The sequence below is a fragment of the Salvelinus namaycush genome, chromosome 11, assembly GCF_016432855.1.
Source record: "Salvelinus namaycush isolate Seneca chromosome 11, SaNama_1.0, whole genome shotgun sequence".
NCBI lineage: Eukaryota > Metazoa > Chordata > Actinopteri > Salmoniformes > Salmonidae > Salvelinus > Salvelinus namaycush.
Genome location: NC_052317.1, coordinates 16,156,740 through 16,183,795, shown reverse-complemented (window position 1 = coordinate 16,183,795; position 27,056 = coordinate 16,156,740). Strand labels below are relative to the sequence as shown.

Sequence of the window (27,056 nt, the reverse complement as noted above, 5' to 3'; positions counted from 1 at the left end):
CTGCCTCTCCCTCTCCGCTGCCTCTCCCTCTCCGCTGCCTCTCCCTCTCCGCTTCCTCTCCGCTGCCTCTCTCTCTCCGCTGCCTCAGTCTCTCCATGTGAACCATTGCATTAGCTGACAGAATGAGTTCAGCAGTTCATCTGTCCGTGGGCAGCTGGGCCGACTGGGCTGCTCTGGAGCAGCTACACTGACGATGACGGGTGGGTGTGCGTCCCAAATAGCACCCTATTCCCTACATAGTGCACTATTGACCAGCTCTTCTTAAAATAAGTGCACTATGTAGGGAATAGGGTGCCATTTGCGACGTGGCCTGGGATGTTTCTCATATAATGGTGGTGATCATCATGTAACTCTTTCTCTCGACCAATCACTCCTTTTATGCTCGGTGACATGAGTGGGATATGAGCTGATATTAAAAGGACATTTGGAGCGATGAAGGATTTAGTCACTCAATTACCCTGACCGAGGAATTTATATCCTACAGCAACAGATGTTTGGAGGTCTGTATTGCATAGAGCTGTAGTAGACATCACTGTAATGGGCCACATAGACTGTGTCCCCAAATGGCTCCCTTTTCCCTTTATTGTGCACTACTTTTGACCAGGGTCCTTTGGTCAAAATGAGTGTACTGCATAGGGAAAAGGCTTCCATTTGGGAAGCATCCATTGTCTCTGCTTTGTCTCAGTGTTGTAAGTGCTTGTTCAGATTCTTCTGAAGGGGAGGGAGGAATGGAGGGATGTCGCAACTCTATTATAAGATGAGAAATATCTTGTTTGTCCAGTGATGGAACACCCTGAAAGTCATGACACCATCGGGGTTCAACGAAAATATATTCTGCCGATATATCTGAGGTCATTGAAGTTGTGAGAGTGCTCGGAGAACTCAACCTGATTGCTTGTGAAGTGAATCCTAAGACTTGAACCTTTATCACCCACCCTGGCAACAGGTGCTGTAGCTATGGCAACAAGAGAGCGCAGAGGTGTGTGCTCAGAGTTCTGTCATGTGTTTTAATGAGCCACAGCTGGCAGCACGGGAGCATGGGAGGGTAATGACCACCTCTCTCTCACACGGAGGGAGGGAGGGGAATCTGATTGGGGACTGCATGGAGAAAACACTATATTTGTGTGTATTTCTGCTATCTTTTATGTCAGCTCATGAAACATGGGATCAACACCACATGTTGCCTATATATTTTTGTTTAGTCTATTTTCACCCATCAGACTATGCTCAGTTTACTCTGGTCTTTACTAATATGTAAAATTACCGTCGATTTTAGAATGGCCCATTTATCAAATGGGCAGGGGGAAAATACATGTCATCTGTACGTAATCCAATTGCGAATGGAGGCCGCACGCTTTCCCGCCGGTCCGTTTTTCAATGATGCTACTTGGGTTTTATAGCGGAGCATGTGCTTAATATGAGCAGCTGAGAAATAAATAACACTTAACTTCACTCCTCATATCAACCCCTGTTTGAAGAGCATGGTCTCACTGCCCGACAGGTGATATTCCTGTTTGAAGAGCATGCTCTCACTGCCCGACAGGTGATATTCCTGTTTGAAGAGCATGCTCTCACTGCCCGACAGGTGATATTCCTGTTTGAAGAGCATGCTCTCACTGCCCCGACAGGTGATATTCCTGGTTGAAGAGCATGCTCTCACTACACCGACAGGTGATATTCCTGTTTGAAGAGCATGCTCTCACTACACCGACAGGTGATATTCCTGTTTGAAGAGCATGCTCTCACTACACCGACAGGTGATATTCCTGTTTGAAGAGCATGCTCTCACTACACCGACAGGTGATATTCCTGTTTGAAGAGCATGCTCTCGCTACACCGACAGGTGATATTCCTGTTTGAAGAGCATGCTCTCACTGCCCCGACAGGTGATATTTCTGTTTGAAGAGCATGCTCTCACTACACCGACAGGTGATATTCCTGTTTGAAGAGCATGCTCTCACTGCCCCGACAGGTGATATTCCTGTTTGAAGAGCATGCTCTCACTGCCCCGACAGGTGATATTCCTGTTTGAAGAGCATGCTCTCACTGCCCCGACAGGTGATATTCCTATTTGAAGAGCATGCTCTCGCTACACCGACAGGTGATATTCCTGTTTGAAGAGCATGCTCTCACTGCCCCGACAGGTGATATTCCTGTTTGAAGAGCATGCTCTCACTGCCCCGACAGGTGATATTCCTATTTGAAGAGCATGCTCTCACTGCCCCGACAGGTGATATTCCTGTTTGAAGAGCATGCTCTCACTGCCCCGACAGGTGATATTCCTGTTTGAAGAGCATGCTCTCACTGCCCCGACAGGTGATATTCCTGTTTGAAGAGCATGCTCTCGCTGCCCCGACAGGTGATTATTCCTGTTTGAAGAGCATGCTCTCGCTGCCCCGACAGGTGATATTCCTGTTTGAAGAGCATGCTCTCACTGCCCCGACAGGTGATTATTCCTGTTTGAAGAGCATGCTCTCACTGCCCCGACAGGTGATATTCCTATTTGAAGAGCATGCTCTCACTGCCCCGACAGGTGATATTCCTGTTTGAAGAGCATGCTCTCACTGCCCCGACAGGTGATATTCCTGTTTGAAGAGCATGCTCTCACTGCCCCGACAGGTGATATTCCTGTTTGAAGAGCATGCTCTCACTGCCCCGACAGGTGATATTCCTGTTTGAAGAGCATGCTCTCACTGCCCCGACAGGTGATATTCCTGTTTGAAGAGCATGCTCTCACTGCCCCGACAGGTGATATTGCGCCCAAACTCTGTATGCCATGGGCCCTCCAACCTTGTTCCTGCAGCTATCCAGGGCTTAATTTGGGAAACCAAGTGAAATCTGTTTGGGAACCTCAATAGTAACATGTTTTTGCAATGACACATATTTCACAAAACTGTGAACAGCCCCTTAAACGCTCAAGAAAGGAATGAAGGTGAGAGGGGAGGAGATGGAAACGCACAGTTGTGAGATATTCTGTACCGAAAGGTGAGGTGTCACCCAATTAATTCTGAAAATATAATACATTCTCTATTACTAGGCTATTCAAAATCAAACATAAATTCACTATAATTGTAGACTAACTCTGTAAGCCGCCCTGCACAATCAATGACCCAACAACATTGCCTCGGCCTCTACGTTCTCTCCCAGACTCATGGATAGAAATGTTGGATCATAGCATAAGGTAACCAGTCCATCCAGTATGCATATTAATACAGTCTACAATCAAAGGCGACTACTCATTAATATTGGAGTATAGGCTAGATCAATTATGTACTAAAGACATCTTAAATCAGTTTTGTTTCATGTTTTTCTGCCATGCGTAATATGCAGTAGGTTATGTATTGTATAATGGCACAATCATCATTTTAATTCAGGGTTGTTTGTTTTCGGGCTTGGGGTCATAAGCCGATGCAATGTATAAGCTCTAACATGCCTATGGCTGTTTTGAATGAATATCACCTTAGAAAGCACTGTCCATTTACTTGTGTTAGGCTTTGAAACAACAACCATGTTTTCCACTGTTTCAACCTGTTGTGGACTTCTTTCTTCAAATCAATCACAGTGAGATGTGTTTTAAAAGCACCATTCTGTTTTGATGATAAGTCTTTGATGTGATTTTTGATTGTATTTGCATTGATGTCAGAGTGGTTAGAGGAACAATAGAGCCCTGAGAACCAGGCCATTAGGACCTGATGGAGGAACAATAGAGCCCTGAGAACCAGGCCATTAGGACCTGATGGAGGAACAATAGAGCCCTGACTACCAGGCCATTAGGACCTGATGGAGGAACAATAGAGCCCTGACTACCAGGCCATTAGGACCTGATGGAGGAACAATAGAGCCCTGACTACCAGTCCATTAGGACCTGATGGAGGGACAATAGAGCCCTGACTACCAGTCCATTAGGACCTGATGGAGGAACAATAGAGCCCTGACTACCAGTCCATTAGGACCTGATGGAGGGACAATAGAGCCCTGAGTACCAGGCCATTAGGACCTAATGGAGGAACAATAGAGCCCTGACTACCAGGCCATTAGGACCTGATGGAGGAACAATAGAGCCCTGAGAACCAGGCCATTAGGACCTGATGGAGGAACAATAGAGCCCTGAGAACCAGGCCATTAGGACCTGATGGAGGGACAATAGAGTCCTGAGAACCAGGCCATTAGGACCTGATGGAGGGACAATAGAGCCCCAAGTACCAGGTCATTAGGACCTGATGGAGGGACAATAGAGCCCAGAGTACCAGGTCATTAGGACCTGATGGAGGGACAATAGAGTCCTGAGAACCAGGCCATTAGGACCTGATGGAGGGACAATAGAGCCCCAAGTACCAGGTCATTAGGACCTGATGGAGGGACAATAGAGCCCAGAGTACCAGGTCATTAGGACCTGATGGAGGGACAATAGAGTCCTGAGAACCAGGCCATTAGGACCTGATGGAGGAACAATAGAGCCCTGAGAACCAGGCCATTAGGACCTGATGGAGGGACAATAAAGCCCTGAGAACCAGGCCATTAGGACCTGATGGAGGGACAATAGAGCCCAGAGTACCAGGTCATTAGGACCTGATGGAGGGACAATAGAGCCCAGAGTACCAGGTCATGAGGACATGATGGTAGTTAGGAAGTTGGGTACTACCTAAGCATGTCCAGAGTGCATAAGAGGAGATTACGTGACTCAACGATTCACGTGGAATTTTACTGCGGCCATGACTGCCGGTGTGGCGGTAATACCGTCACCGCAACTGCACTAATTCAGACTAGCATCCTGCAGCTGAACCAGCCAGCCTGCATCAATCCTTACACTAACCAACACACACACACACATAGAGGGGCGGCAGGTAGCCTAGTGGTTAAAGCGTTGGGCCAGTAACCGGAAGGTTGCTAGTTCTAATCAAAGAGCTGATCTGCCCTTGAGCAAGGCACTTAACCCTAATTGCTCCCGGGTCGAGCGATTAACCGAAATGTCTGTTATTTTTTGTTTTTTATACAACTAATTGACCAACGTCTGTTCAATAATTTGAATTCCATTTCATTCAGGTTTTTTTCTGTGAGCTCAATACAATAGAGATTAATCAGGTTAAGCCTGAACTGTGCGATGTAGTACAGAGTTGTAGTTTCCAACAGGCTAATATTCTACATAGTTTAGTTCAGAAAACGTGATAATTAACTACAATGACCTTAATCCATTGCGTGCCTGCTTACTTGTCCGGTCTGTGTGGAGCACAGAGCTTCAAGTTCCTTGGTGTTCTCATCACCCACAAACTATAATGGTCCAAACACACAAAGACAGTCGTGAAGAGGGCACGACAAAGCCTATTCCCCCTCAGGAGGCTGAAAAGATTTGGCATGGGTCCTCAGATCCTCAAAAAGTTCTACAGCTGCACCATCGAGAGCATCCTGACTGGTTGCATCACTGCCTGGTATGGCAACTGCTCAGACTCCGAACGCAAGGCACTACAGACGGTAGTGTGTACGGCCCAGTACATCACTGGGGCCAAGCTTCCTGCCATCCAGGACCTCTATACCAGGCGGTGTCAGAGGAAGGCCCTAAAAATTGTCTCCAGCCACCCTAGTCATAGACGGTTCTCTCTGGTACTGCACAACAAGCGGTACCGGAGCGCCAAGTCTAGGTCCAAGAGGCTTCTAAACCGCTTCTACCTGCAAGCCATAAGACTCCTGAACAGCTAATCAAATGCCTACCCAGACTATTTGCATTGTCCCCCCTTTTACGCTGCTGCTACTCTGTTTATTATCCATGCATATTACCTCAATTACCTCGACTAACTGGTGCCCCCCCGCACATTGACTCTGTACCAGTACCCCCTGTATATAACCTCGTTACTGTTATTTTACTGCTGTTCTTTTAATTATTTGATACTTTTATTTTTTTTACTTAAATTATTTTTCTTAAAACTGCGTTGTTGTTTAAGGGCTTGTAGGTAAGCATTTCACTGTAAGGTCTACACCTGTTGTATTCGGCACATGCGACAAAGAACATTTGAATTGAGAGAACGTGTGATCGAGAGGGATAGAAAGCAGTTGCTTCGCGGTATTTCTACCTGTCAGACAGCAGAGGCAGCAGCTCCGTAAAGATGTGAGCTCCGTAGAGATGTGAGCTCCGTAGAGATGTGAGCTCCGTAGAGATGTGAGCCCCGAAGAGATGAGAGCCCCGAAGAGATGAGAGCCCCGAAGAGATGAGAGCTCCGTAGAGATGAGAGCCCCGACGAGATGAGAGCCCCGAAGAGATGAGAGCCCCGAAGAGATGAGAGCCCCGAAGAGATGAGAGCCCCGAAGAGATGAGAGCTCCGTAGAGATGCGAGGCAGCAGCTCCGTAGAGATGCGAGCTCCGTAGAGATGCTGAGAGATGACTTGGAATGAAATGATAGTCATCAAAATAAATATTTTATTAAAGTAATGTGAAAATATGATGGTTAAAAAGTGATAAGCAGTAATGTGCCGTCACTACCATTACTTTAATTCATTGTTTTATTCTGTGTTAAGCATTCAACCCACATAATGCATTTCATGTAAAAAAATAACAGAAATCAAAAACCGTAATTCTTTTTTTAATAATCGAACCGAAACCAAACCAACCTCAAAAAGCACTAATCGCTAAGCACTAACAATGGCTGATCCCATGCCGTGACCCCACTCTCCGAGGGTGTCTCAGGAGAGTGGGATATGCAAAAAACACATTTCCATTTCCCCATACACTGTACAAGTTACACACTTGTACATATGTGAAACAGGACAAATACTGTATAAGCCCTCCCCCTATTTGACACACAGGCTTTATCACAGCATCACAGGTTTGTACTGTGTGGAGTGGAGCCACCCTGAAGCATGCCTCGGGCTCCCTCCCAGCCCTCTACCTGCAGATGAGAGGATATGCCTGGCAAGACAACCTTCCCCTCATTACTCTATGAGCTTTAGCTATCTACTCCAGCGCACACACACACACACACACACACACACACACACACACACACACACACACACACACACGAGCTGGAACTAGCGAGCAGGGGCCAGGGACATATACTGCTGTGCTTAATTGGCTTTTTTAGGGGAGAGAATCTCTCTTCTCATTTTCTCTCCTCTATCCTGTTGGGCACCGTAATTGGAATGCGTTCTAAATGAATGAACGAATGAGCCTTAGCCTGGCCTCAATTCTCACTTCTAGCAGTATTGCCTGAGGTTGGCTTGGATGTGCTTGGTTGTCCTAGGGCTGCATACGCCTCACAACACAGCTCCTGAATTCACATTACACTTGTATCCATGTCAGGAGAAAAGATACCACCATCCATTCCATGGATTTTTACCTTGAATCATCATTTTTTGCTTTCCCTCCTTCTAAGATATTTTCTGTCCGGTATGTCCTTGTCCATTGTGTGTATCCATGTTCTTTGTCATGGTTAGACTTGGATCTGTGCATTACTAAACCACAGGGGAGAAGAAGCCTGTGGATACGGTTAGGAACCGCTAGCTAGGGTCCCTCCAGCGCTCCCTGATTTCCTGCGCACTACAACAAAGATGAGGAAGTCCCTCAGGTGGCGGTGGAGCCGAACGGAGCCTACAGTCGCCTGGTTTAGTATGATAAATCATGTAAACCCAAGCAGTAGAGCCATAAATCATGTCTGGTGGATCTGCTTCTGGAGGATGTGCTTCTAGATTCCTTGTTGCTAGTGGTGGAGGTATGTTTGTATGAGGCTTAATAAGACAGCTGAGTGCGAGTGGTCCACCTCTTGTTTTGGCCACTGGGGACCACCGCTCCATAAGCCCATAGAGATGACTGGAGCGCTCCTCTCCATGAGCCTCACCAGTAGGTGCTGCTATGGCCTCAGGATTGGGGACAGGTACTGTATGGTTAACCTGGTTACTCACACTCACTGTGTAACCCTTGCTCTCTTTTTCATTTCCCCTCTCTCTCGCTCACTCACTCACACCATCTCGCTGTCTCTCTCCATCTCGCTGTCTCTCTCCATCTCGCTGTCTCTCTCCATCTCGCTGTCTCTCTATCTCGCTGTCTCTCTCCATCTCGCTGTCTCTCTCCATCTCGCTGTCTCTCTCCATCTCGCTGTCTCTCTCCATCTCGCTGTCTCTCTATCTCGCTGTCTCTCTCCATCTCGCTGTCTCTCTCCATCTCGCTGTCTCTCTCCATCTCGCTGTCTCTCTCCATCTCGCTGTCTCTCTCCATCTCGCTGTCTCTCTCCTCTCGCTCTCTTTGTGTTTCCTCCGTGCTGCATCGTAACCCCTTGCTTTTTTTCTCAAATAGGACCTCTCCTTTCCTACCCACCTCTCTTATCTCTCTCTTCTCTCCATGGCTACACCGACCGTACTAGCATCACTCTCATGTTCTGTCTCATCTGTATCTCTCTCCTTTCTTCTTTTCTCTCTCTGTGATCTTTGTTCTCTTTTGTTTTAATGTGACAGAGAGCTGCCTGCTGGCGCTGACATCCCGCTGAGAGAGATGGGAGTTGAGAGGCTCAGGGTGCCTCTCTAGCAAGGAAAAGCACCTGGGAATGCTTCTCTCCCAGAGGCATTGTACATATTGTTGCATAATTCAACCCCACAATCCGCTAATTACAAGGAAAATGTACCCTTGCTTATACAACCTCGTTAGAAATTGATACTTGTAAAAGTCTGCAAGATTTCCAACACCCGTTCTTCAGATTTGTCATTAGCAATATCTGAATGAGGGAAAAGGACAGCCTTAAATGTGAACAGGGGGAGTGAGAGAATATGTCCATTATCGTTTTGTGGTTTAAACATGAGTGTAGTGCTATCAAAGGTAGCACCAGGACTGGAACAACATGCCATCAATATCATTAGAAATCCTACCTGCTTTGAGACGATGCAGTGCCCTGGCATGATACCACCCCTGAATGTGTAACACAGATAGGAAAAACTCTGCTTGCCATTCTATCCTTCAGATTTCCATTCTTATGAGAGCATTACCAGTCTTTTGGCCTTTTCAAATCAAATCAAATCAAAATTATTTTATATAGCCCTTCGTACATCAGCTAATATCTCGAAGTGCTGTACAGAAACCCAGCCTAAAACCCCAAATAGCAAGCAATGCAGGTGTAGAAGCACGGTGGCTAGGAAAAACTCCCTAGAAAGGCCAAAACCTAGGAAGAAACCTAGAGAGGAACCAGGCTATGAGGGGTGGCCAGTCCTCTTCTGGCTGTGCCGGGTGGAGATTATAACAGAACATGGCCAAGATGTTCAAATGTTCATAAATGACCAGCATGGTCAAATAATAATAATCACAGAAGTTATTGAGGGTGTAGCAAGTCAGCACCTCAGGAGTAAATGTCAGTTGGCTTTTCATAGCCGATCATTAAGAGTATCTCTACCGCTCCTGCGGTCTCTAGAGAGTTGAAAACAGCAGGTCTGGGACAGGTAGCACGTCCGGTGGACAGGTCAGGGTTCCATAGCCGCAGGCAGAACAGTTGAAACTGGAGCAGCAGCAAGGCCAGGTGGACTGGGGACAGCAACAGTCTTTTGTCAGACTGTGACTCTGCACAGACGAGACTAGCCCAGTGATATGTGTATGTGTCCCAAACGACAAGCCCAAATGATGGGCTGTGTCCAAAATGGCACCCTATTCCCTATTCCCAAATCAAATGTTATTGGTCGCATAGACATTTATCAGGATGTACAGATCCTGTGCCGGTGTTGTTACCTGTGGTCTGCTGTCCGTCCTGTCCCTTTGTAGCGCTGTCTTAGGCGTCTCACAGTACGGACATTGCAATTTATTGCCCTGGCCACATCTGCAGTCCTCATGCCACCTTGCAGCATGCCTAAGGCACATTCACGCAGATGACCAGGGACCCTGGGCTTCTTTCTTTTGGTCAGTAGAAAGGCCTCTTTAGTGTCCTAAGTTTTCACAACCGTGACCTTAATTGCCTACCGTCTGTAAGCTGTTAGTGTCTTATTAACGAACGTTCCACAGGTGCGTGTTCATTAATTGTTTATGGTTCATTGAACAAGCATGGGAAACAGTGTTTAAACCCTTTACAATGAAGACCTGTGAAATAATTGGGAATATTTACGAATTATCTTTGAAAGACAGGGTCCTGAAAAAGGGACGTGTTTATATATATATATATATATACACTGCTCATAAAATAAAGGGAACACTTAAACAACACAATGTAACTCCAAGTCAATCACACTTCTGTGAAATCGAACAGTCCACTTAGAAAGCAACACTGATTGACAATAAATTTCACATTTTACATTTACATTTAAGTCATTTAGCAGACGCTCTTATCCAGAGCGACTTACAAATTGGAAAGTTCATACATATTCATCCTGGTCCCCCCGTGGGGAATGAACCCACAACCCTGGCGTTGCAAGCGCCATGCTCTACCAACTGAGCCACACGGGACCACGCTGCTGTTGTGCAAATGGAATAGACAACAGGTGGAAATTATAGGCAATTAGCAAGACACCCCCAATAAAGGAGTGATTCTGCAGGTGGTGACCACAGACCACTTCTCAGTTCCTATGCTTCCTGGCTGATGTTTTGGTCACTTTTGAATGCTGGCGGTGCTTTCACTCTAGTGGTAGCATGAGACGGAGTCTACAACCCACACACGTGGCTCAGGTAGTGCAGCTCATCCAGGATGGCACATCAATGTGAGCTGTGGCAAGAAGGTTTGCTGTGTCTGTCAGTGTAGTGTCCAGAGCATGGAGGCGCTACCAGGAGACAGGCCAGTACATCAGGAGACGTGGAGGAGGCCGTAGGAGGGCAACAACCCAGCAGCAGGACCGCTACCTCCGCCTTTGTGCAAGGAGGAGCAGGAGAAGCACTGCCAGAGCCCTGCAAAATGACCTCCAGCAGGCCACAAATGTGCATGTGTCTGCTCAAACGGTCAGAAACAGACTCCATGAGGGTGGTATGAGGGCCCAACGTCCACAGGTGGGGGTTAATCAGTTACACCATGATTGTAACTTCTCAATCTCAGCAGACAGAACAGTCTGTGCATTATTAGTTCATACATGTAGCTACATTGATTTGTAACAAGAAACATTTGTGCATTCATTGTCCATCTCTGTACCCTGTTGGAACCCAACACCGTGCAGGACTTTTGGCATTTGCCAGAGAACACCAAGATAGGCAAATTCGCCACTGGCGCCCTGTGCTCTTCACAGATGAAAGCAGGTTCACACTGAGCACATGTGACAGACATGACAGAGTCTGGAGATGCCGTGGAGAACGTTCTGCTGCCTGCAACATCCTCCAGCATGACCGGTTTGGCGGTGGGTCAGTCATGGTGTGGGGTGGCATTTCTTTGGGGGGCCGCACAGCCCTCCATGTGCTCGCCAGAGGTAGCCTGACTGCCATTAGGGACCGAGATGAGATCCTCAAACCCCTTGTGAGACCATATGCTGGTGCGGTTGGCCCTGGGTTCCTCCTAATGCAAGACAATGCTAGACCTCATGTGGCTGGAGTGTGTCAGCAGTTCCTGCAAGAGGAAGGCATTGATGCTATGGACTGGCCCGCCCGTTCCCCAGACCTGAATCCAATTGAGCACATCTGGGACATCATGTCTCGCTCCATCCACCAACGCCACGTTGCACCACAGACTGTCCAGGAGTTGGCGGATGCTTTAGTCCAGGTCTGGGAGGAGATCCCTCAGGAGACCATCCGCCACCTCATCAGGAGCATGCCCAGGCGTTGTAGGGAGGTCATACAGGCACGTGGAGGCCACACACACTACTGAGCCTCATTTTGACTTGTTTTAAGGACATTACATCAAAGTTGGATCAGCCTGTAGTGTGGTTTTCCACTTTAATTTTGAGTGTGACTCCAAATCCAGACCTCCATGGGTTGATAAATTTGATTTCCATTGATAATTTTTGTGTGATTTTGTTGTCAGCACATTCAACTATGTAAAGAAAAAAGTATTTAATAAGAATATTTCATTCATTCAGATCTAGGATGTGTTATTTTAGTGTTCCCTTTATTTTTTTGAGCAGTGTATATATTTGTAATAATGACAATTACAGTCGTGGCCAAAAGTTTTCCCTAATGTTTTTCCTGGAAAGAAGTGGCTTCTTTGCTGCCCTTCTTGACACCAGGCCATCCTCCAAACGTCTTCGCCTCACTGTGCGTGCAGATGCACTCACACCTGCCTGCTGCCATTCCTGAGCAAGCTCTGTACTGGTGGTGCCCCAATCCCGCAGCTGAATCAACTTTAGGAGACGGTCCTGGCGCTTGCTGGACTTTCTTGGACGCCCTGAAGCCTTCTCCACAACAATTGAACCGCTCTCCTTGAAGTTCTTGATGATCCGATAAATGGTTGATTTAGATGCAATCTTACTGGCAGCAATATCCTTGCCTGTGAAGCCCTTTTTGTACAAAGCAATGATGACGGTACGTGTTTCCTTGCAGGTACCCATGGTTGCTAGAGGAAGAACAATGATTCCAAGCACCACCCTCCTTTTTGAAGCTTCCAGTCTGTTATTCGAACTCAATCAGCATGACAGAGTGATCTTCAGCCTTGTCCTCGTCAACACTCACACCTGTGTTAACGAGAGAATCACTGACATGATGTCAGCTGGTCCTTTTGTGGCAGGGCTGAAATGCAGTGGAAATGTTTTTGGGGGATTCAGTTCATTTGCATGGCAAAGAGGGACTTTGCAATTAATTGCAAATCATCTGATCACTCTTAATAACATTCTAGAGTATATGCAAATTGCCATCATACAAACTGAGGCAGCAGACTTTGTGAAAATTAATATTTGTGTCATTCTCAACTTTTGGCCACGACTGTACAACAATACTGAATGAACACTTTTATTTGAACTTAATACATATATATGTATAGATAAATAAAATCAATTTAGTCTCAAATAAATAATGAAACATGTTCAATTTGGTTTAAATAATGCAAAAACACAGTGTTGGAGAAGAAGGTAGAAGTGCAATATGTGCCATGTAAAAAAGCTCCTTGCTCAGAACATGAGAACACGTTGAAGACATGAGTCTTCAATATTCCCAGTTAAGAATTTCTAGGTTGTAGTTATTATAGGACTATTTCTCTCTATACCATTTGTATTTCATAAACCTTTGATAGGATGTTCTTATAGTCACTATAGTATTGCTAGCCTAATTTCGGGAGTTGATAGGCTTGAAGTCATAAACAGAGCTGTGCTTAAAGCATTGCGAAGTGCTGCTGGCAAACGGAGGAAAGTGCTGTTTGAATGAATGATTACGAGCCTGCTGCTGCCTACCACCGCTCAGTCAGACTGCTCTATCAAATCATAGACTTAATTATAATAAACACACAGAAATTACGAGCCTTAGTTTCCGGATTTGATCATATTTAATAACCTATCATTTTGAACGGGTTGCAACCCTAAGTCTAAATATTGCTGTTACATTGCACAACCTTCAATGTCATGCCATAATTATGTAAAATTCTAGCAAATTAATTACGGTCTTTGTTAGGAAGAAATGGTCTTCACACAGTTCGCAACGAGCCAGGCGGCCCAAACTGCTGCATATACCCTGACTCTGCTTGCACTGCACGCAAGAGAAGCGACACAATTTCCCTAGTTAATATTGCCTGCTAACATTAATTTCTTTTAACTAAATATGCAGGTTTAAAAAAAATGTACTTGTGTATTGATTTTAAGAAAGGCATTGATGTTTATGGTTAGGTTCATTGGTGCAACGGTTGTGCTTTTTTTGAGAATGCACTTATGTTAAATCATCACCCGTTTGGCAAAGTAGGCTGTGATTCGATGATAAATTAACAGGCACCGCATTGATTATATGCAACGCAGGACACACTAGATAAACTAGTAATATCATCAACCATGTCTAGTTAACTAGTGATTATGTGAAGATTCTTTTTTATAAGATAAGTTTAATGCTAGCTAGCAACTTACCTTGGCTCCTTGCTGCACTTGCGTAATAGGTGGTCAGCCTGCCATGCAGTCTCCTCATGGATTGCAATGTATTCGGCCATAATCGGCGTCCAAAAATGCCGATTACCGATTTGTTATGAAAACGTGAAATCTGCCCTAATTAATCGACCATGACCTCTGGTTTAATCAGGTTCTTGATATGCCACACCTGTCAAGTGAAAGGATTATATTTTTGTTCAGTATGTTTTGTGGGTGTGTGATGGCATGTATAGACATTATGGACAGTATGTGGATAGAATATGTAGTATATCTAGGATAGAGTAGTATATATACAGCAAGAGTTGAATAGGATGGCATTGACTAGAATACAGTATATACAGTACATATGAAATGGGTAAAACAGTATATAAACATTATTGAAGTAACCGGTGTTCCATTATTAAAGAAACCAGTGTTCCATGTCTATGTACATAGGGCAGCAGCCTCTAAGGTGCAGGGATGAGTAGCCGGCTAGTGACAGTGACTAAGTTCAAAGCAGGGTACTGGGTGGAGGCCGGCTAGTGACTGCTATTTAACAGTCTAAAGGGCTTGAGATAGAAGCTGTTTTTCAGTCTCTCGGTCCCAGCTTTGATGCACCTCTACTGACCTCGCCTTCTGGGTGATAGCGAGGTGCTTGATGATCTCCTTGGCCTTCCTGTGACACCGGGTGCTATAAATGTCCTGAAGGGCAGATAGTGTGCTCCTGTTGATGCGTTGGGCTGACCGTGTCACCCTCTGGAGACCCCTTACCAGGCGGTTGATACAGCCCAACATAATGCTCTCAATGGTGCATCTGTATAAGTTAGTGAGGGTCTTAGTGGCAAATCCGGATTTCTTCTATCTCCTGAGGTTGAGGAGGCGCTGTTGCACCTTCTTCACCGCACTATGTGTATGTTAGACCAATTCAGATTGTCAGTGATGTGTACGCCGAGGAATTTAAGCTTTTCTCCTTCTCCACTGCAGCCTTGTTGATGTGGATGGGTGGCGTGCTCCCTCTGTTGTCTCCTGAAGTCCACAATCGGCTCCTTCGCTTTGTTGACGTTGAGGGAGAGGTTATATTCCTGGCATCACTCCACCAGGGCCCTCACCTCCTCCCTCGTCATTGTTGGTAATCAGGCCTACAACTGTTGTGTCGTCTGCAAACTTGATGATTGAGTTGGAGGCGTGTGTGGCCACACGGTCATGGGTAAACAGTGAGTACAGGAGGGGGCTAAGCACGCATCCTTGTGGGTCCCCTGTGTTGAGGATCAGCGTAGTGGAGATGTTGTTTCCTACCTTCACCACCTGGGGGCGTCCAGGACCCAGTTGCACAGGGCAGGGTTCATACCCAGTTCCCTGAGCTTAATGATGAACTTGGAGGGTATTATGGTGTTGAAGGCTGAGCTATAGTCAATGAACAGCATTCTTTCATAGTTATTCCTCTTGTCCAGATGAGAGAGGGCAGTGTGCATTGCGATGGCGATTGCATCATCCGTGGATCTTTTGGAGCGGTATGCAAATTGCTGTGGGTCTAGGGTGACAGGTAAGGTGGAGATGATATTATCCTTAACTAGCCTCTCAAAGCACTTCATGGTGACAGAAGTGAATGTTACAGGGCGATAGTCATTTAGTTGCTTTCTTGGGTACAGGAACAATGGTGGACATCTTGAAGTAAGTGGGGTCAGCAAACTGGGATAGGGAGAGATTGAATATGTCTGTAAACACTCCAGCCAGCTGGTCTGCACATGCTCTGAGGACGCGGCTAGGGATGCCGTCTGGCCCGGCAGTCTTGTGAGGGTTAACACACTTATATGTCTTACTCACGTCGACCACGGAGAACGAGAGCTCACAGTCCTCGGGAGCAGCCTGTGTCGGTGGCACTGTGTTATCCTCAGTGGGTGAAGAAGGTGTTAATTTGTCCGGGAGCAAGACGTCGGTGTCCACGACGTGGCTGGTTCTGTCTTTATAATCCGTGTTCTAAGTAGTGACTATGTATGGAATAAGGTGCCATTTGGGACGCAGACTTGCTGAACTCTCCTGACCTATATTCCCTTAAGCACAGCTGTGTGCATCATCACCAGCCATAGACATGTACAGGAAGCCAGTGTAGACAAAACTAATGCTGGTTCTAAAACCCTCTGTTAGAGTTGTTGGATTGGCTCTTGACGGAAGGTTTATCTCAATGTATAATCTGAGCAATCAGACTAGTGCATGTTTCACAAAGTCCTTTGTCTCAACTACTGGTGACTCCTTGGCCTCTCTCCTTCCCTCACTGTGTTTTCTCTGGCTTGGTGTTTGATGCTACAGTGAAACAGAACAGACTGACTGTTGAAAAGTGAGGAGCCACAAAGGTGAAATTCCTTGACGTGCTTCACAAACAAAGCAGTGCTATCTAAAGTACGGAATGAGAAGAACCTAGGAGAAGTGTGGAGCCACTAGTCTTCTCTCTGAGCGACAAAGCTGTACTTTCTCTGATCTCCCACTAGTCTAAAGACCAACATGTTTCTTCCCTGCAAGCCCAAAGGCAGCCATCATACAGCATGACTTGTTTCTCCCTCAGCCACAAGACTAGTTGTGTGGGTAATGGGCGTCTTGTGACAATTATCTCTCTTTTTCGCTCCTTCTTTCTTGCTCTCTTTCGTTCTCTCGCTCTCACATAATCTCTCTCTCTCACAGAATCTCCCCATCTCCTCTCTCCCCCCTCTCTCTCAGCTTTCCGTTTTTACGGTTATTTGGTCTCTTATTCACACAAGGAATGCTCAGTTAACCTGACAAGTGTTCCTGCCTGCATCACAATGCAGTTACTCTGAAACATCACTTCAATCTGCCTTTAGTAAATGCTTCATGTAAACCAAGTCTAACGCTGATGTGACCTTCGTTGCTCCATAGCTTATCTGTAGAGGAATTTCTTCAACATGCAGGGGGAATTTCCTGTGTGTGTGTGTGATTCTCTGCATACATATATGAATTCCTCCTCTCCAATGTGTGAAACTATGCATCCTTTGTTCTCTGATTCGTCCTCACCTTGGCTAGTACATACACGCCTGTTAATTCCTGTTTAGGGTTTTTGATGTGCTCAGTGGAGTGAGAAATAGCTCCCTCCATGCAAACAGTCTCACAACAGCTTCATTACCCCCCCCCCCCCCCCCCAGCGAGCCACAGTAGACACACACTATGCGTCCCAAATGGCACCCTATTCCCATTGTAGTGCACCATTTTTGACCAGAGCCCTACGGACTAGGGTACCATTTGGGTCGTAACCACTGCCGCTCAATGGGGAGACCATAATCACTTCTTGGAATTCACACCCTAAACTGGTCGAAACAATGCAATATTACATAGTCAGTCAGGTCTAGAAAAATACAGCAAAACATCTAAGCATATGATTATGGTATTTATTTGTACTGCGTATATGAGGTGTGTGGTCCTACCCAACTTTGATATGATCAAGAAGCTCATATGAAGGATCCCACCTTCGCTCTGCTCAGACTCTCATTGGCACCGCACTCCACTGCCATGTATGTGTGCGACTGCGTGCGTCTGTGTGTGCGTCCAGCTGATGCAATGCCAATTCTCATATGCTTCCCATTACGTCCTGTGTCAGAACTGCCACCACCAGCCTCCCCCCCCCCTGGCTGACTAGTTCTACTGATCATGTTGATTGTGTTTAAACACCAAACATCACAACTGCCGGTATTTGTTGGACCAGCGCCTATGTCAACTCAGGATTCCTGTAAAAATAAGCTAAACAGGTCTCGGGGAAGGAGTATATACTATACCGGGACTCTGAAGTGGTAGTCCGACTAGGTCAGAGGAGGAAACCACGAAGCTACGTTTATGTATAAAGGAGAGCTTGACCTCAGCAAGGAACACTTCCACCCTCTCTGTTCACTCGCTGCAGGTCGTTGACATATATCCCCTCTCAGCTACACTCATTAAAACAGCATTTAAAATATCTGTCTTTTCTCACACTTTCTGGGACAAGGGAACAGTATCTGAACATTTCCCAAATGTGCCGTATCTCCACATTCTATGATTAGTCTGGTTTTGTTTACTGCAGAAGTCATTGCTATGCAGATGAATAGTCTGTGTGTCATGTTGATATGTGCTCCGCCCCTTCACTGCTCTGTCAGTGATTGTCTGGATATCGGAAATGGCTGCTCGGGAATTAAGTGGATCGCAGATGGAGCTTTTGAGAGTAGAGACTGGAAATCTCATTTTGCGCCTCCGTATTGTTATTGCTCTGCTGGCTGCTCTGAAAACGGCTTAGCTGGGTGTTTTTCTTTGGGCTGGCCCTCTACTCTCATTGCCTGTTTATATACAGACAGTACACCAGGCAGTCAGAGTTTCCTTTGCTTTACACTGTCTGTCTCAGACTGTGCTAAGGACACCCCGTATCCTGTCAACGTCATCCTGTCAGTGTTTTTTTGTGTTTTTCTGCCAGTCGACAGGAAAGTGTGTACAGTGCAATCGAAAGTATTCAGACCCCTTGACTTTTCCCACATTTTGTTACATTACAGCCTTATTCTAATATTGATGAGAAAAAACTATTTTTATCCATCTATACACTATAGATTTTTTTTTTTTTTTTACATCTTTGCAAATTTATAAAAAATAAAAAAAACATACCTTATATACAAGTATTCAGAGCATTTGCTATGAGACTCAAAATTGAGCTCTATGGACAATTCCTTCGACATCATGACTTGGTTTTTGCTCTGACATGCGCAATCAACTGTGGGACCTTATATAGACAGGTGTGTGACTTTCCAAATCATGTCCAATAAATTGAATTTACCACAGGTGCACTCCAAGTTGTAGGAACATGTCAAGGTTAATCAATGGAAACAGGATGTACCTGAGCTCAATTTTGAGTATCATAGCAAATGCTCTGAATAATGTAAATGAGGTATTTTTTCATATTTTTTTATACATTTGCTAACATTTCTCAACCTGTTTTCACTTTGTCATTATGGGGTATTGTGTGTAGATTGAGGAAAACAATTCATATAATCCATTTCAGAATAAGGCTGTAACGTAACAAAATGTGGAAAAAGTCAAGGGGTCTGAATACTTTCCGAATGCGCTGTATGTGCCTAGCTAGCTAGTAGTCAACAGCTTGGTATGTTGCCTTCATAATTGCCAGTCTAGCAGTAAAAATGAGGCCTGTTTAAGATAGTAGCAGTGGCAATGATGTGTGTGGTATTGGCAGTCTGCTTGACTGTGAGACTTAATTTAATTCACTAGTAGTTCTAATTGAATATAGTGCTCCTTAATGATCCTAAGAACACCTGGGGCTCTCTGTATACATACTGTCTCACTTCCCCAGAAATGGAACCAAATCTAGCCTTAAAGCTAGAATCCTCAATTGAAACGATAGCAAAGCGGACACCCTGTGTTGTGGTAAAAAGCTGAGGGATGGGCCTGGAGAAATGCAATCACTCTCAAATTCATAGACATAGCTATGGATGCAAGGACTGATCATCCATGATAGTTTAAACCAGGCTATACAGTCTTTGTTTACATTATTATTATTATTATTATTATTTACAAACGTTGTAAAACAAGCTAGTATTTTGGGTTCTGATGAAGTATGACAGTTGACCTAAGCCTGTGAGGCATTTATAAGTTATATTCCTGAATGGGCATATATAATTAATTTTTAAGTCAAAAATTGAATGTAGCGACTAAGGATTCCAGCTTTAAGAGGGGTTTCCTGAGAGGGGTTACCAAGCCAGTGACACAGGACCTGCTAGTCTCTCTATTAGATTTATTAAAGACTCCTGTAGGTATTTGAAGGCTTGCGTGTGTTTCCGTGTCTCTGTGGGTGCATGTCTGTGTGTATCCGTAAACAATCAGCAGTCCATTTCCAGCAGGAGCACACTTCATTAAGTACAGTCTGCCCTTCTGCTACACAGGCCACTTCATTTACACTGAGAGCTAGATGGGGGGGACAGACTTGGATTGATTTTACTATTCAAGTTGAATGAGCCCACAGGCCCAAGTGTCGTTGGGGTAGATTACTAAGATGAGGAAACAAACAATGACTCGGCTGAAAAAGAAAACTCGGCCTTTCCTGTGATAAAGGGAGTAGTGCCATTTGGGACTCAGCCACGGCCTGCGCTACCTACCTGCCTGTAGCCTGTCTTGTCTTCCCAGTAGCCATTAAACCCCAGCCCTGACTTGCATATATAGTGTTCTAACCACTTGGTTAGATTGGGAGGAAATGTACGTCCTGTTGGCACAGGAGGAGGGTAGTGCCATGCTGTGTTTTTAAGTGACTTTTGACAGTCTTGAAAGTCTCTTTTAGTTGCTGTAGGGTTATTGAGTATGCTGTATATGCGTATCTGAAGTGCAAACGGTCATATTTGAGTCACTCATATTACTATCAAGTATCAACCACCATCTTGAGCCAGCAATAGCCAGCAGCAATAACCAGCAGAATGTGTATCTACTGTAGTTTGATCAAATTATGTTAGTTTTTGCAGACAACATATTTGAGTAACTCAAATCACTCGCAAGTCCCAACCACCATCTTGAGCCAGATGCTGGGTGGGTGCGTTGTGGGGCCCTTTTGCCCCGAGCCAATAGTTTAATGATGGAGAACAGACAGTGTCTGCAACTTTCCCCTCAACATTCGCTCCCTGTCCCTGTGCCTTGCCTGGGGGGGAGAGACAATGTCTGCATCCCAAATGCCACACTATTTCATTTTATAGTCACTTCTTTTGACCAGGGCCCACTGCGCAGGTTAGGAAAATGGAATTGTCATTCAATGAATAAAACAGAAGTCCTTAGAGAAGCTGCTATTGAAATGTGGCAGTGGGACTCGCCTGAGGCATCTGTGATGGTGAATGTGATTCACATCCTCTTCAAGGAACATCGTGTTGTCTTGGGGAATAGAATGTGAATATTGTATTTTTCTTTACCTTTTCATAAATATCACCCTCTGTCAGTTTCTTTCTTTGGAGAAAGGCTGCGCTCCCCTTTCTCTGTCTACACAATATCATTTACGTGTAACCCACGGCGTCTCAAACCCTTTAATCGCGCTCAGAAACCAAATGACAACCCATAACTCCTGTTAACTTCTCTGGGATATGTGGGACGGTAGCGTCCCACTTGGCCAAAAGCCAGAAAAAATGTAGCGCGCCAAATTCAAATATATTACTATAAAAATCAATCTTTCATGAAATCACACATGAAAGACACCAAATTAAAGCTACACATGTTGTGAATCCAGCCAGCATGTCTGATTAAAAGGATTTACGGGGGAAGCACACCAAACAATTATGTTAGCTCAGTACATAGCCACAGAAAAACACAGCCATTTTCCCAGCAAAAGATAGAAGTCACAAAAAGCCGAAATAGAGATAAAATTAATCACTAACCTTTGATGATCTTCATCAGATGACACTCAGAGGACATCATGTTACACAATACATTAATGATTTGTTCGATAATGTGCATATTTATATCCACAAATCTCGGTTTACATTGGCGCCATGTTCAGAAATGCCTCCAAAATATCCGGAGAAATTGCAGAGAGCCACGTCAAATAACAGAAATACTCATCATAAACTTTGATGAAAGATACATGTTTTACATATAATTAAAGATACACTTGTTCTTAATGCAACCGCTGTGTCAGATTTTAAAAAAACTTTACGTAAAAAGCACACCATGCAATAATCTGAGACGGCGCTCAGATAAAAACAACATTTCTCCGCCATGTTGGAGTCAACAGAAATACGAAATTACATCATAAATATTCCCTTACCTTTGATCATCTTCATCAGAATGCACTCCCAGGAATCCTAGTTCCACAATAAATTGTTGTTTTGTTCGATAATGTCCATTACTTAAGTCTAAGTAGCTACTTTTGCTAGCATCTTTAGTGCACATGTCCAAACGCTCGCGCAGATACAGGCAAACTCGGACGAAAACTTCAAAAAGTTATATAACAGGTCGAATAAACTGGTCAAACTAAGTAGAGAATCAATCTTCAGGATGTTGTTATCATATATATCCAATAACGTTCCAACCGGAGCATTCCTTCATGTCTGTAGAAGTTATGGAACGCAAGGCGATATCATGAGGAAAGCGCATGACCAGGAACTGTCACTCTGCCAGACCAATGACTGAAACAGCTCCCATCCGGCTCAACATCACAGTATAAGCTTCATTCAACGTTCTACACACTGTTGACATCTAGTGGAAGGCGTAGGAAGTGCAAACAGATCCATATCTTACAGGGAATTGAATCGGCGATGAGTTGAACATTGACCAGTCTCAGAATTCTCACTTCCTGTTTGGATTTTTTTCTCAGGTTTTTGCCTGCCATATGAGTTCTGTTATACTCACAGACATCATTCAAACAGTTTTAGAAACTCCAGAGTGTTTTCTATTCAATAGTAATAATAATATGCATATATTAGCATCTGGGACAGAGTAGGAGGCAGTTCACTATGGGGGCACAATTCATCCAAAAGTGAAAATGCTGCCCCCTATCATAAAGACGTTAAGCATAGGACACGTTTCTATGAGACATGCTCTGTAGCCACTGTGAGCTTAGTCTGAAGGACAACAGGACTGTGGTTCAGACAGGCAGCGTAGCCCCCACCACCTCTCACCAGCAAACAGTGCACTGTCATGGCAACAATGACAGTCTAACCGTATAACCGACGGTTATGGATGAAGAACGTCATGAAAATAAAATAAGTCATGACAGGTAAAGAAAAATAAACGCCATCTACAATTTCATGACCGACACAGCCATCATTTTTAATACTGAGGCGAGCTGTTGCCGTGGCTGCTGTTGCCGTGGCTCCCCCACTTCTCCGGTATCGCTGTCGGCTCTCTCGCATGCGCTCTCTAGGTCTCCTGAGTCACTCCGGAGTCCTGGCTCTACTGAGACAGAAGATATACAGTACAATAGGAACAATGTCCAGAGTCGGGGCACAGTGAGAGATGGCAGACTGAGGGGTATAGGGCTTTGTGCATTTTCAAAGGAGAGCCGCACCTGTCGTGTCTACCTGGCCATTTTTTTCAGGTTTGAATAGCAGCAAATACACAGGCTCTAATAGGGACTGTTATGTGGGTTACCTGTCTGGGTCATGTTTCCTACTTACCGTTTTTGAATGATTTAAACCATACCACTCATTTCGGCGTGGAATGGAACATCGTTCAACGTCTGTTCCGATAGGACTCCAGAGGCTTGGTTTGATGGGATGTCCAAGTGCTGTCACAGAGATCCTATAAATCAATATAGGAGTTCTATATGTAATTCTATGGCTGTTGTCTTGTGTTTTGCAGGATGAGGAGGAGGAGAACAGCAGGATCGAGCCGATTGGCCGAGCTGATTCCTGTATGGACCATACCCCTCTGAGGTCCCTAGAGTAAGTTCCTCAGAAAGTTTTTCAATTACAGATAGAGGACTATACGTCCCAATTGGCACCCTATTCCCTATATAGAATTATGGAATATAGCCCACTATATAGTGAATAGTGTGCAATTTGGGATATATCCAGGGCTTTTGGGCCTGCTTCTGCCTCAACCTAACTACCTCTCTGATCACCTGATGTTGATCACTAACAAGTAAAGGAAGTAGCATTCACATGTAGCAGGAGAATGAGTGCCAGTTAACTACCTAAAACCTCTGAGCTGAACCTAACCACACACCACTGCTGCTACCGTTTCTTCTCCATGTTGTAATTCATGTAAATAATATTTCTAGATTCAGGAGAGGTAATATTTCATTCAACAGGTTTGGAGAAAGTCTTTTTAAACCCCTGGCTAACGTTCGTTGTGGAACTCGAGTGAACCAAACATCATCATCATCATCAACCATAAAACTGACCCATGTGCTGTTCCATTGTCTTGGTGATATTAATAACTCTTATTGTTTTCTAACTGTCATTAACTCTCTTGCATGCCTCCAGTCTAATCTGCAGGTACAGTATGTCGTTGATATTATTTCACCCAATAAGGACGGTTTCCCCACCTCTCAAAACAGTACAATGATGTTGTTCGTATGCGTACTACCTTTATCCTACAGGAAACAGAAACACTATGGAAAGTCAATGGGTTACAGGTCAAAGAACACAAGAACAACAATGTTTTAAAACACATTTGATACAATTTACTGAATAGAACTATCAAATCGAAATCGAAACCATATCTGGGGGAAAAATCGAAATCTGAAAGACCATCTGAAGGTTTAGAAATATGTGTATAGATATATATGATATGTACAAATATGTATACGTAGTATTTATGGAAACCTACCTTGACACTCCTTAGAACTGGGTCCTGAATGATGCGTTTCTGTGACCTGGGATGTGGGGAGAAGCCCTGGTGTGACGTTCATCCCTAGTGCTTCAGACAGACATGTTTTCTATTCATTTCTGCCTGCTCCGTTTGTCATGGTTTCTTCCCCCTTCCTTACTTCCAGTTGTTTTGCCCGTATGTGGTTTCACCCTCTCACCCCCTCCTCATCCATCATTGTCTCACAGTGACATTGTAAAGCTGGTAGAAGTCTCCAATGATGGCGGGCCCTTGGGGATCCATGTAGTACCTTTCAGTGCCCGGGACCGCAGGTAAAGCCTTCCCACTATTACAGCACCTGACAGACAGACAGCAGGCTCACTGACGCTATGCAGGCCTGACACTCGGAGGGAGGGAGGGGGGGACAGACGGAGAGGGAGGGAGAGAGCTTAGTCTGCCATGGCCCCTGCATCCTCCTCATGTGCCCCAGTACAACACACACACTACACACACACTACACATGGATCTACACTTCATACACCTCATGCTCACACATCATGAAGTGATTAGCTAGTTTACAGTGATCAATCATGGTTGTTCAGTGTTTGCAGGTGACTGTCATGTTCCTCCGTGACTCCCGTCTAAAGGATTTGACATGATGTGAAGGTTGCGTCATACACATTTCAGTTCCACATACGTCTCAGAAGATGTAACGGAATCATTTATTTACTGGTCTTGCACTTATGTCCACTAGCACAGACCTAGGTTTACAGTTCCAGGTCCCAAATCTGTTTGTGCTGCCATGTCAACTCCTTGTCATGCCAAACAGGACAAGGAGTGGCATGATAGCATAAACAGACTGGTACCCAGGCTAGCTTATTCCCTCCAGATTCAGAGAATCTTCCAGCCGAAGTTCTGGAAAAGCGGGGGATTTTGGGAAAGCCACGGCATCTCGCAGTTTGTCTACATACCTGTGAATATGAAGTTATGTTTGAATAGTTTTAGCACATTTATGGTAATTTGGTTGATTTACATTGAACCCTGACCTACTCGGCATTCAATATTTCAGCGAAGTCAGCATTGTTTAGCAGTCAGGAAGCCTGGAGGAGGTTTACTATGGCGGATTACTGCCCTGACATCTGAGGGCTTCCCGAACTCAAATGTGACGGCGCAGCATTTCTCTAAGTCCTACGTCTTACTGTCGACCTGACCATTTCTCCTGTCAGAATGATAATATTTGGCAGTTCAGTCAGGAGCTGAACTTGGAATTCAGATAAGAGAAAAAACAAGCACACCTCACTATAGCAACTAGACCCATGCACTTAATGTTTTGGAAGACAGAAGAAAATACACTTTCATTGAGTCACCAGAATTAGAACTGACAAACATAACGCCACAAATAGTCCCTCTCATATCTCACACTCAGCCAGCAAAAAATAATGAAAATGTTTGCACTCACTAATTTAAGTCACTCTGGTTAAGATGCTTAAAATGCTCAATTCTAAATGCCTAAAATGGATATTAAAACCATACACCAACCAGTGTTCGCCAGTGGCCTCAGTGAGGATGCAGATGACATGAAGGACATGTTGCTACAGTAAAGTGTTGGTGATGTAGAGCCTAGACGTTTGCTGTAAAGCTTCAGTAGATCTCTTCCCAGGCCTGCTCTGAGTCTCATTTTGAACCCTGAGGCCTCTTGCACAGCTGCCAGCAGCATTAAACCAATTTCTGCTTCTGAATGTTTCCAGGACTCTAGGCCTGTTGGTCAAGCGCCTGGAGAGGGGAGGCAAGGCGCAGGAGCAGGGTCTGTTCCAGGAGAACGACTGCATCGTACGCATTAATAATGGAGACCTGCGGAACATCCATTTTGAACAGTAAGACACCTGTATCTACCGAGCCGGGGTGGACCACCGGTCCTGAGCCCCCTGCCCGCCAGTCCCTCCCCTGCTCCTCTCCCTCCATCTCCTCTCCACGGCTCTCTTCTAACCGGAGCAGGGCCTCTGCTGCCGCCGCTGTCTGTTGCTAAGCTAACCTCGTTCCTGTTTGACTCCTAGGTTGATCCTACTGTTGGGTCTTGGTAAAATGGAGGCTGGCTCCCGTTCCTCTCAGCCTCTGTCCTCTCCATACCTTCAATCCTTTCAATATCCCCATATATCTATCAGCTCCATCGTCTGCTGTGAATACTAACCCCTCCCTGTTTGACTCTTAGGTCAAGCCTACCTTCAGTAGGCGCTACCTACTCAGCATTCATTCCTTTGTCTCGCAGCTCCATTGGCTCCCTCACTACCACTGCTTAACTTCCATAGCTTCTGGTTTTCAGTGATCTGTCTCTCTCTCTCTCGTCCTCAGCTCCTCTGTCTGACCAGATCCTAACACCCTAGCTAACTGCTGCTTCCTCCCATCCCACTCTGCTGCAGATACTGTTCCATAGAAATAGAATGAGTACTTCCTGCTTTACGCCTGTGGGGTACACTCAAAATGGCCTGCCATTATGGTGTCATTGCCTTGAATGGGGAGCCCATTCTATTCATTCTAGCTAAAGCTTCTGAATACAATGTTAAGTCTCTCTTTCTACTCTGTGGTCTACTGTATGTCTATGTCAACATCAACGGGCTGTTTCAGGTTTTGTGCTTTTCAGAAGCATAGGCACTACTGTCATGGATTTTCTGTGCGCACACACTCACTCACTCACAATAAACCTATGGCTATACTATAGCCCTCCCAGCCCATTCCTTAAAGATATAACATATAAGCTTTTCTGACATTTAGCATGTGTAAAACTGTCTGTTTTCATATATTTAATTCAACCCCAGTAAATAACCTGGGATGGGAAACAGATTACATCTTGTCTGGGACTTGATCTAGCCTGAAATTGGGAAGTCACT

The 27,056-nt window shown here is 45.0% G+C and overlaps 1 protein-coding gene across 1 annotated transcript in view; it reads left to right on the top strand.

Moving 5' to 3' along the window:
- Window positions 1-27,056, top strand: part of LOC120055864 (partitioning defective 3 homolog) — a 248,842-nt gene that overhangs the window by 106,384 nt on the left and 115,402 nt on the right. Inside the window, exons 6-8 of the mRNA XM_039003891.1 lie at window positions 23,221-23,303; window positions 24,420-24,503; window positions 25,920-26,045. Coding sequence (XP_038859819.1) covers window positions 23,221-23,303; window positions 24,420-24,503; window positions 25,920-26,045 — 293 coding nt within the window. The remainder of the gene's footprint in view (window positions 1-23,220; window positions 23,304-24,419; window positions 24,504-25,919; window positions 26,046-27,056) is intronic.